The 18,606-nt window shown below is 49.7% G+C and overlaps 1 protein-coding gene across 1 annotated transcript in view; it reads left to right on the top strand.

Moving 5' to 3' along the window:
- MYH16 (myosin heavy chain 16) overlaps nucleotides 1–18,606 on the top strand; it is a 62,528-nt gene that overhangs the window by 38,836 nt on the left and 5,086 nt on the right. The window contains exons 29-41 of the mRNA XM_082199605.1: nucleotides 2,667–2,753; nucleotides 2,848–3,093; nucleotides 3,201–3,318; nucleotides 5,449–5,576; nucleotides 7,466–7,662; nucleotides 8,627–8,759; nucleotides 9,483–9,699; nucleotides 11,046–11,182; nucleotides 13,206–13,309; nucleotides 14,628–14,820; nucleotides 16,106–16,309; nucleotides 17,436–17,561; nucleotides 18,117–18,287. Coding sequence (XP_082055731.1) covers nucleotides 2,667–2,753; nucleotides 2,848–3,093; nucleotides 3,201–3,318; nucleotides 5,449–5,576; nucleotides 7,466–7,662; nucleotides 8,627–8,759; nucleotides 9,483–9,699; nucleotides 11,046–11,182; nucleotides 13,206–13,309; nucleotides 14,628–14,820; nucleotides 16,106–16,309; nucleotides 17,436–17,561; nucleotides 18,117–18,287 — 2,061 coding nt within the window. The remainder of the gene's footprint in view (nucleotides 1–2,666; nucleotides 2,754–2,847; nucleotides 3,094–3,200; nucleotides 3,319–5,448; nucleotides 5,577–7,465; nucleotides 7,663–8,626; nucleotides 8,760–9,482; nucleotides 9,700–11,045; nucleotides 11,183–13,205; nucleotides 13,310–14,627; nucleotides 14,821–16,105; nucleotides 16,310–17,435; nucleotides 17,562–18,116; nucleotides 18,288–18,606) is intronic.

Genomic DNA, 18,606 nt, shown 5'->3' with positions numbered 1-18,606 from the left:
AACTTTTTTTAAACCCCCTTTTCAACAGCCAATGACACGAATCAGTTGTGCACACTGTTGTTAAACGCTTCAATGCTTGCCCTCACAACAAGCCTGTAAGGTCGGCCATTGCAATCTCCATTTTACAGACTGGACAACTGAAGCCAGAAGCTAGATAGTAATCCGAAGGCCCCCAGGAAGTTCACGGGCCAACTGGGACCTGAACCCAGATCTCCTAAGCCCGACATTCAATCCAGCAGATTGCACTGGGTCTCATTTAGTGTAATTACAATCAGGTACAGTGGTACCTTGGGTTACATACGCTTCAGGTTACAGACTCCGCTAACCCAGAAATATTACCTCAGGTTAAGAACTTTGCTTCAGGATGAGAACAGAAATTGTGCTCCAGTGGCGCAGCAGCAGCAGGAGGCCCCATTAGCTAAAGTGGTGCTTCAGGCTAAGAACAGTTTCAGGTTAAGAACGGGCCTCCGGAACGAATTAAGTACTTAACCCGAGGTAGCACTGTACTTGTAAAAACAAAAAAGAAGAAGAAGTTTCAAATGGGCAACTCTGGAAGAGTTTTGTTTGAAATCAGCTAAAGAACAAAACAGGATATATCAGCCCATTAAAGATGCCTAGGTGGGGTAATGTAGAGTTTAATATTTTCAGAATTATAGAGTTGAGAGCAACTCTGAGGATCATTTGGTCCAATGCAGGAATCTCATAGAATCATAGAATCATAGAGTTGGAAGAGACCACAAGGGCCATCGAGTCCAACCCCCTGCCAAGCAGGAAACACCATCAGAGCACTCCTGACATATGGTTGTCAAGCCTCTGCTTAAAGACCTCCAAAGTAGGAGACTCCACCACACTCCTTGGCAGCAAATTCCACTGTCGAACAGCTCTTACTGTCAGGAAGTTCTTCCTAATGTTTAGGTGGAATCTTCTTTCTTGTAGTTTGGATCCATTGTTCCGTGTCCGCTTCTCCGGAGCAGCAGAAAACAACCTTTCTCCCTCCTCTATGTGACATCCTTTTATATATTTGAACATGGCTATCATATCACCCCTTAACCTCCTCTTCTCCAGGCTAAACATGCCCAGCTCCCTTAGCCGTTCCTCATAAGGCATCGTTTCCAGGCCTTTGACCATTTTGGTTGCCCTCCTCTGGACACGTTCCAGTTTGTCAGTGTCCTTCTTGAATTGTGGTGCCCAGAACTGGACACAGTACTCCAGGTGTGGTCTGACCAGAGCAGAATACAGTGGCACTATTACTTCCCTTGATCTAGATGCTATACTCCTATTGATGCAGCCCAGAATTGCATTGGCTTTTTTAGCTGCCGCGTCACACTGTTGTCTCATGTCAAGTTTGTGGTCAACCAAGACTCCTAGATCCTTTTCACATGTACTGCTCTCAAGCCAGGTGTCACCCATCTTGTATTTGTGCCTCTCATTTTTTTTGCCCAAGTGTAATACTTTACATTTCTCCCTGTTAAAATTCATCTTGTTTGTTTTGGCCCAGTTCTCTAATCTGTCAAGGTCATTTTGAAGTGTGATCCTGTCCTCTGGGGTGTTAGCCACCCCTCCCAGTTTGGTGTCATCTGCAAATTTGATCAGGATGCCCTTGAGTCCATCATCCAAGTCGTTGATAAAGATGTTGAATAAGACCGGGCCCAAGACAGAACCCTGTGGCACCCCACTAGTCACTCTTCTCCAGGATGAAGAGGAACCATTGATGAGCACCCTTTGGGTTCGGTCAGTCAGCCAGTTACAAATCCACTGAGTGGTAGCATAGTCAAGACCGCATTTTACCAGCTTCTTTACAAGAATATCATGGGGCACCTTGTCAAATGCCTTGCTGAAATCAAGGTAGGCTACATCCACTGCGTTCCCTTCATCTACCAGGCTTGTAATTCTGTCAAAAAACGAGATCAGGTTAGTCTGACATGACTAAAGCATCCATGGCAGATGGCCATCCAAATCTCTGCTTAAAAATCTCCAAGGAAGGAGAGTCCACCACCTCCTGAGGGAGCCCATTCCACTGCTCAACAGCTCTTACTTCAGAAAGTTATTCCTGACGTTTAGTCGAAATCGCCTTTCTTGTCACTTGAAGCCATTGGTTTAGGTCCAGAGCAGGGAAGAACAAACTTGCTCCATCTTCATATATTTGAAGGTGGCTCTCATATCTCTGAGGTCTCATCTTGTCCAGGCTAAACGTACCACGCTACCAAGCTTCTTCAACTGTTCCTCATAGTTTCCAGACCCTTGATCATTTTGCTTGCCCTCCTCTGCACACGTTTCAGCTTGTCAATATCCTTAAATTGTGGCACCCAGATGGGGTCTTAGTTTGTCCTTTTAATTGATGCATTAGTTAGTACGTTTACTATTACAGTGGACCCTCCGGATATGAACTTAATTCGTTCCGGGGGTCCGTTCACACTCCGAAAATCACGTAAATAGAGGTGCGCTTCTGCACATGCACGTGGCGCAATTGAGCGCTTCTGCACATGCGCACGGGGAGTAACCCAAAGATTCCATATCCAGAGGGATACATAAGTAGAGGTAAGACTGTATTATTATTATTATTATTATTATTATTATTATTCCAGGGGTCATCAAGGCATGTTGGAAGTGCAAAATTACATGAACAAACCAGTATTAAGATGTGTTCTTTCCCAAACTTCCTTCAGGTTGAGAAGCAGCGCAGCGACATCTCCCGGGAACTGGAAGAGCTCAGCGACAGGCTGGAAGAGGCTGGCGGGGCGACCACCTCTCAGGTATGCAGGAGCCAAGACAGAGGAGCCATTCAACCCATTACGCAGATGAAGGTCAGTGTGGTCACCCGCTCCCTCTATGCCTTCCTGCCTCCAGATCGAGCAGAACCGCAAGCGGGAGGCCGAGCTGCTGAAGCTCCGCCGGGAGCTGGAGGAGGCTGCCTTGCAGAGTGAGGCCACGGCTTCCACCCTCCGCAAGAAGCACACGGACGCCATGGCGGAGATGACCGAGCACCTTGAGAACCTGCAGAGGGTAAAGTCCAAGCTGGAGAAAGACAAGCAGGTCATGAAGGCCGAGATTGAAGACCTCAGCGCCAGCATGGAGACCATCCAGAAGTCCAAGGTAGGGTCAGTTTCTCCTGTTCGCAGAGACTTGGGTGCTCTTGAAAAGGTAAGAAGGATGTGAGCACCTCTTTGCTTTATATACCATCCACTCCACCTCTTCTGCAGATGAATGCTGACGCTCATGTCCGCAAGCTGGAAGACAACCTGTCTGAAGCCAACGCAAGGCTGGCCGAGATGGAGAAGAACCAAGCGGAAATTAATGCGATCAGGAGCAGGCTCCAAGGTCAGGATCTTTCTGGACTGATTCGGTTGCCTGCAACATTTCGTCCAACTCATTCTTGGGCTGGATCTATACTGATTGTAAAAACGCTTTTAAATTGTTATATAGCTCTCAATGCAATTTTGCATTACATTGCTCTACAGCACCCTCTGGTGTCACATGTTTATATCACATTTATTACATTTTAACTTACTAGTCCAGGCTTCCTCAAACTCGGCCCTCCAAATGTTTTTGAGACTACAATTCCCATCATCCCTGACCACTGGTCCTGCTAGCTAGGGATCATGGGAGTTGTAGGCCAAAAACATCTGGAGGGCCGAGTTTGTGGAAGCCTGGACTGTTTAGCTAGTCCTTGGTTTTCATATGCTGCTTAGCACTGCAGCAGACCTTTCTCCTTTATCTCCCTTCCTTTTCCTTCATTCTCAGGCTTCTTACATGTCAGGTGTGGGGAAAGGCTGCCCCATTGGTCCGTTTCCCCCAAACCATGCCTTTCAAGTGATGCCAGGATTTAACCCTCGCTCATCAGCTGATGAACTGGAATAAAATCATGCTCAGTTTGTCAGCATTCCAAGCAATCCCTTTCCTGATTCAGGAAGGGGTTTAATAGATATTCATAGAATCATAGACTTGGAAGGGAACACAAGGGTTATCTAGTCCAACTCCCTGCAGTGCAGAAATATTTTGCCCAACCTGGGGCTTGAACTCAAGACACTGAGATTGAGAGTCTCATGCTCTACTGACTGAGCTGTCCCCAGGTTGTGTGGAAACCTCTGCTATAAGGGAAAGCTTTCCCCCTTTTGTTTTAACTGTGGATTCCAGTGCAACTCCCTTCTTGAATCAGGAGGCATTGGAATCTTGCTAAAATTGAAGGGCTATCAAACAGCCCAGAGCTGCTCTCCCAGCCTCTGAAAACCAGAGGCTGAAACACCAGCACAAAGCTGCTTTAAAGCTCTTTGCAAAAGGGCTTTCAAGCAGCCCACATCCACTGTTGGAACCTCCAGAGGAGTGCAGGGCTGCTTGAAAGCTCTTTTGCTGGCTTTCATTCTTTTTTACGGGCTTTCTTTGGCTGTGCACACCTGTTCCCAGAAAGGAACTGGAAGGCACAGCCGACGCAGCAGGATTTAACCTGCTCAATCGCTGACAAGGAGGTGTTAAGGTCTGCTGTTTTGCGTGGCGAGTTCCCACCTCCCCCCAGTAGGAATAAAGACACACAACACCGTTATTTTAGGTTAATGGACTAAAATTGGCCACAACTTTATTGGTTACAGATGATGAGCAGTATTGACTAATCGACTATCCGGCTTCAGCCTGTTTGCTTGAAGAACCGGGAAGGGTTAACACCAGCAGGGAGAGTCCTGCTGATGCACATCAACTAGGAGCTCCCCCTGGGTCACCACTTGGGGGCGTGCCTTAGGCCCTCACCTCCTTTGGCTTCGGACAGGGCCACGCCCCCCGGAATCCTTTATTGGACTCCCCTTAAATATGCGGGGCAGGTGATGGCACTTCCTCCCCCACTTCCATCTACATAACAATACCCATCCCAATGCCTAACCGCCAATGCCAAGGAAGTTGTGACGATTTGCTATGAGGTAGGCGAAAAACCAAGTGGCTGGAGCCAATTTGCCAAGTGGAAAAATTCCTATCAGGCCCCTTAATGGCGACCAACCAAGGTCCATAGCAAGGTCAGTAGGGAAACCGGAGCAGCTGAGCGGCAAAAGAGGGAGATCCCTGGCTGCGCCTGCCTTAAATAGCGCAGGCCACACCCCCTGGGCCAGCCGATTGGCTGGCAAGGGGATGACGTGGCTGAGGATTCCCCTAATCTCTGAGAGCCAGCCCCCACACATGTGTTGGGGGCGTGAAGCCCGCAGCAACACCACGTCCTCCCTAGGTTGGAAGTGGCTTTGTTGTGTACACGCATGTTCCCATCTGGCACAGCCAAATCAAGCAAGCAAAATGCAGCGTCTTTCTCCCCTCGTCAACCCTGTGATTGACGTCTCTCCAAGCGTGGTGCTTAGGGCCAGCAATGCACTTAGGAACCCCGGAACAAAGGGGTTTGACAGGTGACCAGACCACCCACCACCAGTCGTGTGACACCACACAACCATGTGACGTCAACCCTACTCTCTGCTACAGCTGAGAACAGCGAGCTGAGTCGGGAGCACGAGGAGAGCCAGACGAGGCTGAACCAGATTCTCCGCGTCAAGACGTCCCTCACCTCCCAGGTGGACGACTTCAAGAGGCAGCTGGACGAAGAGTCCAAGGTAAAGATGGGTGAATAATTGTATTGAAAAACATGCATGACTCATCCAGAACTGCTGACCAGCGCCCCCTTGGGATGAGTGGTGGAAGCGCAGCCTCTCAGTATAAGAAACTTCTGTCAGGAATGCTGCCCCATGTGGTGGACTCCATAACTGCAGCATGCTGGAGATCTCAGCTGGTTCGCTATTGTTCCTTATTCCTGCCTTAAAGGGTAGGGCCTTTGCCGCGGAGGGTGGCACTCTGGCTCTTCTCCAATCAAACCCTCCAGCCCCATGTGGCGAGAAACGTCACTGCAGCTTCGCAGTGTAGAACCTTCCAGACTGACTCCGCCCAGGCTGGCCATTGGCTCTTCCTGGGCAGAACGGAGTATAAGAAGACTTCCTGACTCAATGGCACTTTGTCTGAGCACCAATAATTATCTGAGCTGTGGCAAGCCTTGTGCTTCTGGGCTTGCTCTGTGGCCCTGATCCCTGTTTAGTTCTCCAGTCCAACCTTCTGGTTGACGTCCTAATCTTGATTGGTCTTATTTCCTGGCTCCTGACAGCTCCCTCTGGCCCAGACCTGACGTGTCTTCATAATTATAATGGACTACCATTTTTCCTTTAAAACAAAACAAAAGATTGCCAGTATGCTACCAGTGTCAGCATTTTGCTTTTTCTCATAGCAGTGCATCACATTCTGGTTCACTGAGAAGGAGGGTGCTTTGCATAGAATCATAGAATTGTAGAGTTGGAAGGGACCTTGAGGGTCATCTAGCTCAACCCTCTGCAAGGCAGGAATCTCATGTACTGAGTATCCATGGCAGGTGGCCATCCAACCTCTGCTTATAAACCTCCAGTGAATGGGAGTCCACTGCCTTCTGAGGGAGTCTAACAATGAATGAGAGTCCACCACCTTCTGAGGGTGTCTAGCAGTGAATGAGAGTCTACAACCTTCTGAGGGTGTCTAGCAGGACTGAGGGAGTCTAGCAATGAATAAGAGTCCACCACCTTCTGAGGGTGTCTAGCAGGACTGAGGGAGTGTAGCAGTGAATGAGAGTCCACCACCTTCTGAGGGAGTCTACCAATGAATGAATGAGAGTCCACCACCTTCTAGCAGGACTGAGGGAGTCTAGAGTCTACCACCTTCTGAGGGAGTCTAGCAATGAATGAGAGTCCACCACTTTCTGAGGGAGTCTAGAAATGAACGAGAGTCTACCACCTTCTGAGGGAGTCTAGCAGTGAATGAGAGTCCACCACCTTCTGAGGGTGTCTAGCAGTGAATAAGAGTCTACCACCTTCTCAAGGTGTCTAGCAGGACTGAGGGAGTCTAGCAATGAATGAGAGTCCACCACCTTCTGAGGGAGTCTAACAATGAATGAGAGTCCACCACCTTCTGAGGGTGTCTAGCAGTGAATAAGAGTCTACCACCTTCTGAGGGTGTCTAGCAGTGAATAAGAGTCTACCACCTTCTGAGGGTGTCTAGCAGTGAATAAGAGTCTACCACCTTCTGAGGGTGTCTAGCAGGACTGAGGGAGTCTAGCAATGAATGAGAGTCCACCACCTTCTGAGGGTGTCTAGCAGGACTGAGGGAGTCTAGCAATGAATGAGAGTCCACCACCTTCTGAGGGTGTCTAGCAGGACCAGTGGTCAGGGATGATGGGAATTGTAGTCCCAAAACAGCTGGAGGCCCATGTTTGAGAAACATTGATGTAAATTGTAGCCCAACATCTGGAGGGTCACAGTTGAGCCACTCCTGGTGTGAAGAGTGTACCTATGGACCTCTCAATACACTCTGATCACCTGGGCTTACCAGGGTCGAGCCACGTAGGGCTGAAGGGCAGGGTAGAAATTTTAAGTAGAGGAACTAAACGGGAAACCGTACTAAGCAGCTATGGCTTTGGTGTCTGTAGGCCCGGAGCGCCGCTGTGGTAAGTCTGGCCAACACCAAACATGACCTGGACCTGATCAAAGAGCAGCTGGAGGAAGAGCAAGGCGGCAAAGCAGAGCTGCAACGCTTGGTCTCCAAGCTCAACACTGAAGTCACCACGTGGAGGACCAAATATGAAACGGATGCTATTCAGAGGACAGAGGAGCTGGAAGAGACTAAGTGAGCCTGATTTTGGGGAGAGGGAGGGGGCTCCTGGTCAACCTTCTGAGGGTCATATGCTAGTGTTGGTCAGGGCCAGAGACAAGTGGGTAGAACAGTACATGTAAATTATACTTTTGTACATTAGGCACAGTGGGCGGCACTGTGGGTTAAACCACAGAGCCTAGGACTTGCCGATCAGAAGGTAGGTGGTTCGAATCCCCGCGACGGGGTGAGCTCCCATTGCTCGGTCCCTGCTCCTGCCCACCTAGCAGTTCAAAAGCACGCCAAGTGCAAGTAGATAAATAGGTACCACTCCGGCGGGAAGGTAAACGGCGTTTCCATGCACTGCTCTGGTTCGCCAGAAGTGGCTTAGTCATGCTGGCCACATTACCCGGAAGCTGTACGCCGTCTCCCTCGGCCAATAAAGCGAGATGAGCGCCACAACTCCAGAGTCGGCCACGACTGGACCTAATGGTCAGGGGTCCCTTTACCTTTACCTGTCTATCTTTGGGAATAGCCAATGTGCTGTCCACATGTTGCTGGAACTCCCAACAGTCGTCTGCCCCTGTCAACCTGGTTAGGGCTGATGGGAGTTGTAATCCAGGAACATCCAAGGTACCAGAAGGTCTCCCATCCCCGCATGGAGGCCTTTAAGACAGGCACTTTGAATTTAGTCTGGAAATCGGCTTGGAGCGAGTGCGCCCAATGCAATTGCGTTGCAGCCTTCTCTGCTGTGGAATGGCCACCCCAGATTAGTTCACCTGGCGCCGCCTTTACAGTCAGATCCAGATATCTCCATCCTCATCCCTGTAGAGGGGTCAGGGGAAGTGCATAGAAGCACATCTCCAGTTATGGGTCTGTCTGAGAGCCAGGAAGGGATGCAGCAATGTCACTCTGGAAGGATGATGCCGCCACCTACGGTATTAAACCCACAACCGATGCAATGCTGACTTGCCTTCTCGTGTCGCGGTGCTTCTTCCAGGAGAAAGTTGACTGCCCGGCTGCAGGAGGCAGAGGAGACGGCTGAAACGGCTCAAGCCCGGGTGGCCAGCATGGAGAAGAACAAGCAGAGGCTGCAGATGGAAGTGGAAGACCTCACTCTGGATCTTGAGAAGGTACCCGATTCACAAATAATATGTTTAGGGACGTTTTAAATGACTGATGTTTTCACTGGCGAGAGCCAGTGTGGTGTAGTGGTTAAGAGCAGTAGACTCCTAATCTGGTGAACCGGGTTCGATTCCCCGCTCCTCCACATGCAGCTGCTGGGTGACCTTGGGCCAGTCACACTTCTGTGAAGTCTCTCAGCCCCACTCACCTCACAGAGAGTTTGTTGTGGGGGAGGAAGGGAAAGGAGAATGTTAGCCGCTTTGAGACTCCTTAAAGGGAGTGAAAGGCGGGATATCAAATCCAAACTCTTCTTCTTCTTCTATTTTTAATCTTTTGTTGGAAGCCGCCCAGAGTAGCTGGGAAAACCCAGCCAGATAGGCGGGGTATAAATAATAAATCATTTATTATTATTATTATTATTATTATTATTATTATTATTATTATTGTCATACCTCATTTTATGTTTGCTTCAGGTTGAACGTTTTCAGGTTGCGTCCCGCGACGACCCGGAAGTACCGGAAAGGGTTACTTCCAGGTTTCGCCAGTTGCGCATGAGCAGACGCGCAAAATGATGTCACGCGCATGCGCAGAAGTGGTGAATCGTGACCCGCGCATGTGCAGGCACGGGTTGCGTTCTGCTCATGTTGCAAATGGGCCTCCGGAACGGATCCTGTTCGCAACCATAGGTACCACTGTATTATTAAATGCCCTGCTTGACTTTCTCCCCCCAGGCCAATGCAGCCTGCGCAGCCCTGGACAAGAAGCAGAGAGCCTTTGACAAGATGCTTGCGGAGTGGCACCAGAAGTGTGAGGAGCTGCAGTTGGAGGTGGACAACTCCCAGAAGGAGTGCCGCATGTACATGACGGAAAACTTCAAGCTCAAGACAGCCTATGAGGAATCCTTGGAGCACTTGGAATCTGTGAAGAAGGATAACAAGACTCTCCAGGGCAAGTGTTTCCGGGGCTGTGGATTCTTTGTGTTAGGAAATAGGGTGGAGACAAGCTATGGTTCAGTTCCAATCGGCAGGCAAACTGATCTAATTATCACTTTCTGAAATACAAAACACAGATAGAAATACAGCCCTTCTTCAAAATTTGCGCTTCCATGAATTTTGCCTTGCAGTTCTTAAGCAAAGTAACACATGAGAGCCAGTGTGGTGTAGTGGTTAAGAGCGGTGGACTCGTAATCTGGTGAACCAGGTTCGCGTCCCCGCTCCTCCACATGCAGCTGCTGGGTGACCTTGGGCCAGTCACACTTCTCTGAAGTCTCTCAGCCCCACTCACCTCAGAGTGTTTGTTGTTGGGGAGGAAGGGAAAGGAGAATGTTAGTCGCTTTGAGACTCCTTCGGGTAGTGATAAAGCGGGATATCAAATCCAAGCTCTTCCTATTCATCTCCAAAAATGCATATCCTAGAGCAGGCGTCGGCAAGGTGTACCTCGGGCAAGGTGTACCTCGCCTGGGCCGGTTCACTCCTGGGAGATCGCTCCGTGGGCCATATCATGTCTGCACCCACAGAAGTGCTGCAGAAGCGAGTCTCCGCTCTGCACTGTGCCAGTTCAGCGCAGCGTGCAGGGAATCGCCGAGCAGGTGGCTTGTTTCGGGGGTGGCTCGGGGGGCATTTAAACGACCCCCATGGGCTGCTTGTGGCTCTTGGGCCGCAGGTTGCTGACCTCTATCCTAGAATAAAGTGTGTAAAGGTAAAGGGACCCCTGACCATGAGGTCCACTCTGGGGTGGCGGCGCTCATCTCGCTTTATTGGCCGAGGGAGCCGGCATACAGCTTCCGGGTCATGTGGCCAGCATGACTAAGCCGCTTCTGGCGAACAGAGCAGCGCACGGAAACGCTGTTTACCTTCCTGCCGGAGCGGTGCCTATTTATCTACTTGCACTTTGACATGCTTTCGAACTGCAAGGTTGTCAGGAGCAGGGACCGAGCAATGGAAGCTCACCCCGTAGCGGAGATTTGAACCGCCGACCTTCTGATCGGCAAGTCCTAGGCTCTGTGGTTTAACCCACAGCGTCACATAAGTGAAAATAAACATACGAAATGTATTTCATTGGAGGAAACCACATACAAATGTGTGCCTGTTAGGCAAAACTACATGCAAAAATTGCTTCTTAGGAGAGATTCGCACTCAAACGTTGATGGGTTTTCATGAGTTGTTTTTAAATCACAAATTGGTGCGGAAGAATGAGAAGTGCGGTGGAACGAAAATGGAGAGATTGGTACATTCCCCCCCCGTTTGCAACGGAAGCATTGAAAAGATTTGTGTGTGTGCTTTTTCCCCCCTCAGAGGAGATTAAAGATCTGATTGACCAGCTGGGCGAAGGAGGAAGGAGTGTCCATGAGCTGCAGAAGATGAAGAAGAAACTGGAGCTAGAGAAGGACGAGCTGCAGGTGGCCCTGGAAGAAGCGGAATCGACCCTGGAGGTAATGATTCCTTGTTTACTTATTAAGCATTAGTAGGACTTCCCCTGCATGTGAAGACAGGCTCTGGAGTATTGAGCAGACAAGACCAGTAGAGGGTCCAGGGGTCAAGAAGGCAGTTTCTGCATGTGCTGTAGAGGGAACTGAGGGGCAGATGGGGCTTGTCGACCTGGGAAGGCAGCCTGTCTAGGAGAAGGAAAACTCTGATCCTAAACCTCCATGGCCTTACGGGATATCTACAGGAGAAGAAAAGGCTAAGGAGTGAAACCTGCACAAATCCAGAGTGGAGTCCCCAAGACGGTTGGATGGCGCCTTGTACACCTCCTTCCAGCAACTCCTGCAGCCAAGCTGGGGCCAAACGCCTTGCTCTGCTTTCCTTTGGACCACATCAGTGAGGTCAAGGGTGGGTGGGTGCAGCTTGTCATGTGGGCAGCCCAGGACCTCCATGCAGGACCTGCCCAGGATTGCACCCCGGGGAGGTCACTTTGGCACACTCTGTTGTGTCTTGAGACAGATGAACGCCAACACGAAAAACACAAGCAGCCTCATTTTTTCAGCATTTCCAGCCCTGCAAAGAGCATCGTCATCCATATTCCATTGGTCTCCTGCTCAGTCAGAGGAAGTGGTGCTTCTGAAGGCCAGTTGCAGGAAACTGCAAGAGGGAGAGTTGCTGTTGCACTCGGGTGGCCCACCAGGGGCCTATGAGAAGCCTGGAAGCAGGATCTGAGCATGACAATACTCTGCACAGCTGCAATTCCCAGCATCTGATATTCAGAAACATCATTGCCTCTGACCAAGGTGGCAGAGAATAGCCATAAGCCGGGCTAGTAGCCTTTGACTGATCCTAAGATTCGGGACGCGGGTGGCGCTGTGGGTTAAACCACAGAGCCTAGGACTTGCTGATCAGAAGGTTGGCGGTTCGAATCCCCGTGACGGGGTGAGCTCCCGTTGCTCAGTCCCTGCTCCTGCCAACCTAGCAGTTCGAAAGCACGTCGAAGTGTAAGTAGATAAATAGGTACCACTCTGGCGGGAAGGTAAATGGCGTTTCCATGTGCTGCTCTGGTTCACCAGAAGCGGCTTAGTCATGCTGGCCACATGACCCGGAAGCTGTACACCGGCTCCCTCAGCCAATAAAGCGATATGAGCGTGCAACCCCAGAGTCGGCCACGACTGGACCTAATGGTCAGGGGTCCCTTTAACTTTACCTTTAAGATTTGGATATGCTATGACAGGCTTCCTCAACCTTGGCCCGCCAGATGTTTTGAGACTACAGTTCCCATCATCCCTGACCACTGGTCCCACTAGCTAGGGATCATGGGAGTTGTAGGCCAAAAACATCTGGAGGGCTGAGGTTGAGGAAGCCCGTGCTATGAGGTAGAGAGAAAATAATAATGGTACATGAAAAAGAAAATAAGAATAAGCTTGATTGGCACCTGAGCGTCTAAGGTAAAGTGTTGGGAGTTATGCTCCTTTGCCGAGCTTGAAGGGGGTTCCAAGTCCTTTGCCCCACATCGCTCAGAAACCCGTAGCTGATCGGTCCCTACTAAAGGAGTCAATAGCTGTTTTCACCTTTAAAGAGCCTGTAATAATAATAATAATAATAATAATAATAATAATAATTTATTATTTATACCCCTCCCATCTGGCTGGGTTTCCCCAGCCACTCTGGGCGGCTTCCAAAAGAATATTAAAATACTATGATACATCAAACATTAAAAGCTTCCCTAAACAGGGCTGCCTTCAGATGTCTTCTAAAAGTCTGGTAGTTGTTGTTCTCTTTGACATCTGGTGGGAGGGCGTTCCACAGGGAGGGCGCCACTACCGAGAAGGCCCTCTGCCTGGTTCCCTGTAGCTTGGCTTCTTGCAGTGAGGGAACCGCCAGAAGGCCCTCGGTGCTGGACCTCAGCGTCCGGGCAGAACGATGGGGGTGGAGACGCTCCTTCAGGTATACTGGACCAAGGCCGTTTAGGGCTTTAAAGGTCAGCACCAACACGTCATCCACACGTCTCCTTGTTTCTGCCGACAGGTGGAAGAGAGCAAGCTGATCCGCATCCAGCTTGAACTGGCGCAAGTCAAGGCAGACATTGACAGGAGGATTCATGAAAAGGAGGAGGAGTTTGAAGCCACAAGGTATGGAGCGCAGAACGCGGGCGAGAGGCAGGAAGCGGAAGGTTAAAACTGGGAACAACAAAAAAAAAGAAGCATTTGAGAGAGATGAGGTTCTCCCCTTTTTAATCTTTGTTTTAATCCTCACAACCACCCTGCGAGGTAGTTGAGGCAGAGACGGTGGCTAGCCCAAAGTCACCCAATGTGCTGAGTGGGGATTTGAACCCTGGTCCCTCTGTCCCTAGTCCAGCACTCTAGCCACTGCTCCACACTGCCACCCAGTGAGCATCACTTCTCCTTTTATAGCTGTTCTGTTTGGAACACTTGTTAACTTATTTGGGATATCAGTGGTTGTGGGATTTTGAGCTTTCCTTGGTCTAGAAAAGTGGCTGATGGGGTGTGTGTGTGTGGTTTTCTTTCTAGTAAACATTTCTGCAGCCTCCACCGCTGCCAGCATTCCCTGACCGATTCGAAAAAGCCCAAATGGGGAGTTCACGACAACTTCCTCTGGCCTTTTATGGGAGTGCAGGCACCTGGGGAGGCTGTGGAGGGCAGAATGCTAGGTGAGGAGGTGAAAAATGAAAGGAAGGAGACTTGGCAAGGTAACTGCATCAAAAACCTGTATCCCATCCATGAGATTTTCAATGACCATTTCAATCCTCTTTGATAATTTTCAGACGGCATTTCTTTATTCAGTAATGTACAATGACGAAATGCAGGATAATTTTTTGGCACAGCACAAATGTTATCCTCATGACAATCCAGTGAGGTAGGCTTAGGCAGAGAGAGAGAGAGAGAGAGAGGAAGAAAGCGGGGGGGGGGGAGAGAGAGAGAGAGAGAGACAGACAGACAAACAAACAGACAGACAGACTAGTGTAAGATCCCCAACTGAGCTTCATGACTGAGAGGGATTGAGACACTAGAAGAAGTAAGAATGGATATAAAAACTTATGGAACATGCAGAAATGGCGAAACTTACTGGAAGAATAATAAATCCAGATAACAAACATTTTTTTAAATAAAAGAATGGAAATGGTTTATTGAATATTTACAGATAAATTGTAAACAGATAAAAACATTAGCAGGATTATTGTAATAACGTGCCGTTATATAAAAGTATATATTTACAGTAGATAATTAAATGAGCAAGTTAAATGAATTTGGGTATGCAGAAGATATTAAAAAATAAATTTAAGGAACCGCAGAAAGAGGGGGGAGGACGTCAAATTTTGAAACGTTAAATTGATTGTGAAACTAATGAAAGGTATAAATTTGAAAAGTATAAATAAAAAACTAAGGGGGGTGGATTGAGACAAATGGATGCCTTTGTTCTCCCCGGCAGGAAAAACCACCAGCGGGCCATTGAGGCTCTTCAATCCAGCCTGGAACTGGAGGCGAAAGGCCGGGCTGAGGCGCTCCGTCTGAAAAAGAAGATGGAGACCGACCTGAACGAGATGGAGATCCAGCTGGACCACGCCAACAGGAACAACAGCGAGCTGGTCAAGACACTGAAGAAACTCCAGCAACAGATCAAGGTGAGAAAAAGATCATGAGGAAGGGAGGGAGAAGCCAGGCAGAAGAGAAACCGTTGCCTGGAGGGGATGGTCTTCTGAGGAAAAGCTTTGCAGCTTAACACAAGTTGGAGAAACCCCCGGGTTGCTTGTTCTCCTCAGACAGAGCTGGCAAGGTTGATCTCAAGACCTTCTGTGGTCTTCTTGCTTGTTCTACCGCTGAGCCAAGGCTCTTGCTCAGTCAAAATGTGAACCGAAATGCCTTTCTTTCCCACACCCTACACTGAGCAATGGCTCTTTTCAGGGCAGATTATGTACAGTTTGGCAGAGTTCAGATTGGGGTGTGGGCAGACTGGTCTACAACAGGGGTCTGCAACCTTTAGGACAAAAAGAGCCACTTGGCCCCGTTTCCAAAGAAAAAAAAACTGGGAGCCGCAAAACCATTGCGACATTTAAAACAAATATAACATGCCTTTATCCGTGGCTGGCCTACCGGGGGTCCAAAACAGGGATGTCATCTTCCTCTTCGCAGTCATAGACCTGCATGCGCGCCGCTGCCCTCTGATCTGACAGTGGGCGGGAAGGTGACGTCGGGACGGTGCGTGACTGATGCACGCACCGCCCCCATGCGACGTCACAGCCAGTACAGCGCCCGCCACAGTGGGGAGTGTCGGGATGCACAAATCACCTCCTCCCCTCGCTAGTATCCGCCCCAGAGCCGCGGCAAAGGTGTAAAAGAGCCACATGCGGCTCCGGAGCCGCGGGTTGCAGACCCCTGGTCTACAACCAGTGTAGATGAGATGGAGTTTGATAGGCCAACAGCTTGACTCAGCCTAAGGCAGCTTCCTAGGTACAGGTTGTAGCTATCCAAGTTCTGAGAGTAGACCCATTGAAATGAGTGGAACTGAGTTAGCCACACCAAACGATGTTGCTGATTTCATTATTTGTAACCCACCCATCTGACTGGGTTGCCCCAGCCACTCTGGGCATAAAAACACAATAAGACATCAAACATTAAAGACTTTCAGACACAGGGCTGCCTTCAGATGTCTTCTAAAAGGTGTATAGTTATTTATCTCCTTGACATCTGATGGGAGGGTGTTCCACAGGGCGGGTGCCACTACTGAGAAGGCCCTCTGCCTGGTTGCCTGTAATTTCACTTCTCACAGTGAGGGAACCACCAGAAGGCCCTCGGAGCTGGACCTTAATGAATGTGACTAATATTAGGTGCAGTGCTGTATGTGCAACCCATCTTGTGGATCTGGGGTGGTCCCCAGCCTGACTCCACTGGCTACTTTTCCACCTGCAGGACCTCCAGATTCAGATGGACGAGGATGCCCGCCAGCATGAAGAGCTCCGGGAACAGTACAACCTCCAGGAGCGCCGCCTCAGCCTTCTCCAAACGGAGCTGGAGGAAGTTCGCACCGGCCTGGAGGGCAGCGAGCGCTCCCGCAAACTGCTCGAGCAGGAGTTGGTGGAGGTCTCCGAGAGGCACAATGAACTCAACGTCCAGGTGGGGACAGAGGATAGTCACCTGCCTGTCTTGGGTGTGGGTTGGCTGACTAGCTGGGCAGTTTGATGTGCAGCATGTTGAACCCATTGGTGGAACTAAGCAGACGCATGCCCTGCTTAGACTGGTCAATGGAGAGCGGTTCATTAGGGCAAATGAGGCAGTGCTGCTTCACTAGTCTGACCGCCCTTAGCCAGCCCCTAGAAGTCATCGACTGGCTGGACGCAGAGGAATGATGGGAGGAGCTGGCTGGGGAACCCAGAAGGGAGGGAGCCTCAGAGCCTGGGCAGTGGTGGTGGGATGCCGCCGAGTAGTCAGACTGGGAAGAGGATGTGTCAGAAGCTGAAGAAGTAACAGGGCTTAGTGAGATGGGAGAGTCTGTGGCAGATAGAAGTCCAGAATCAGAGGCAGAAGCATGAGAGGAGGGAGGTCAAGAGGCAGAGGTGAGCCCAGGTGGTGAAGAGTCGTGGGTGTCTCTCCCTCCTGCTGTGAAAAGTTCCCCTCCCTGCTGGTCTCCCAGAACCAGCAGAGGCATGAAGAGGGTGGAGGAGAAATTAGCCGCATACAGGAACAGTCTCAAATTGTTTTGGAAAAAACCCTGGAGATGAGGGGACAGCTGTGGGGAGGTGGGGACTTTCAGTCTTGGCAACTGATTTATGTCTAAGACCTAACGGGAAGGAGCTGCTTTGCTTGTTAGGCCGCACTCTCCGCCAAGTCTGTGAAGATAATGTTTTGGCAAATAAAGAGTTAACTCCAAGCTTGAATGGTGTGATTTACTGCCTGCGATACTGTCCATCTGCCTTCTTACTTGCCGCCAGTCCAGATGGTGGCACTCCCTGTTGACTTTCCTCCTTAGTCGCATTATAGCCCCTTGCAGAACTCAGCAGGGAGGCAGGGACAAAACTAGACTAAGCTGGCTCTGCCTGTCACTGGTTTTGGTGCTGCCTGTTGTTGTTCTCCTTGCTTTCTGTCCTATCAGGCCCAGTGGCACCAGCCATCATCACAGGCAACTGTCTCAAAGCATGCAATAAAAAAGAAGCATTCAGGCATTAGAACAGGCAGTCTGGCTCTGCATTTCTGCGACGACGTACGCAATTGCTTACCCCAAACTCTTATTTTCCCTCTGCAGAACCAAAGCCTGCTGGTGATCAAGAGGAAACTGGAATCTGACCTCCAGCGCATCACTAATGATCACGAGGAGCTCATCAGCGAGTTCCGAACGGCGGACGAGAAAGCAAAGAAGGCAGTCGCTGATGTGAGTTGCATCCCTGCCGAATAAGGCTCAGTGATAATTATAGCCTATTATTTTTTGGTGGCAAATAGAAAGGGCTGATCCTTTGTGTATCACTAATGTGAGGTTAAAGGATGAGGAATCTCATACTCTTCATTCATGTTTGTTTATTTTTTAATCACACCTCGGTCAACTCCAGGCTATCACTATTTTGCAGAAGGGACTGTGCACCGAAAATTAAGGTTTGCACAATTAAATTGGATTAAAGTGCTCTGGTACAACAATTTAAAAAACAAAACAAAAACCAGGCTATTTGCAGTTAGGAAAGTGATGGGGAAAGTACACAGAGACAATAAAATACAGTAGATAGCATTGCCTCACTTTCCCACAAAGATATCAGGATGCACGCTCAATAAACAGGTTGAGGCCAGCTACTTGCGTTCCATAGCCCTGAGTATCACTCAACATTCCCCTTCCTTCTGTTGGGCTGCTCTGAATACATGAGAGGGAGCCGAGTTCTGACGCTTGCTGCTCTTGGTGATTCTAATACTTACTTCTTACCCTCCCCACCCCTTCCAGGCGACCCGCATGGCAGAGGAGCTGCGCCAGGAGCAAGATCACTCCATGCACCTGGAGAGGATTAAGAAGAACCATGAGGTCACCATAAAAGACCTGCAAGTCAAGATGGAGGAAGCTGAGCAAATGGCCCTGAAAGGAGGGAAGCGAACCATCATGAAGCTGGAGACCAAGGTAGGAGGACGCTTCCCCCTTGCCTCTGACCTCGTCCCCAAAATATGTTTCCAGACCAAAGATGCACAGAGAGGTGCTGAAACTTCAGATTAACCCCAGACCTGCCGGGAGCAGAGAACCCTAAGGGCTGCAGAAAAGGCAGTTAAGAGGAGAAATCATTACTTTTTTTTAAATCGGCATCCGTCTCAAGAGACAATGGAGTGTGCTTCCAGGGGTGGAGTCAAATTGCTGTGTTAGCAGCACCAAAGCGACTTCCCTGGGGCACAAGCCAGGGCAAGGTGTATGGAAGTCCTGGGCTTCTCACATGACAAGACCTGGC

Source organism: Podarcis vaucheri (genome assembly GCF_965113315.1).
Source record: "Podarcis vaucheri genome assembly, chromosome: 14".
In the NCBI taxonomy this organism is placed as follows: domain Eukaryota; kingdom Metazoa; phylum Chordata; class Lepidosauria; order Squamata; family Lacertidae; genus Podarcis; species Podarcis vaucheri.
This window is presented reverse-complemented; position numbering and strand designations above follow the sequence as displayed.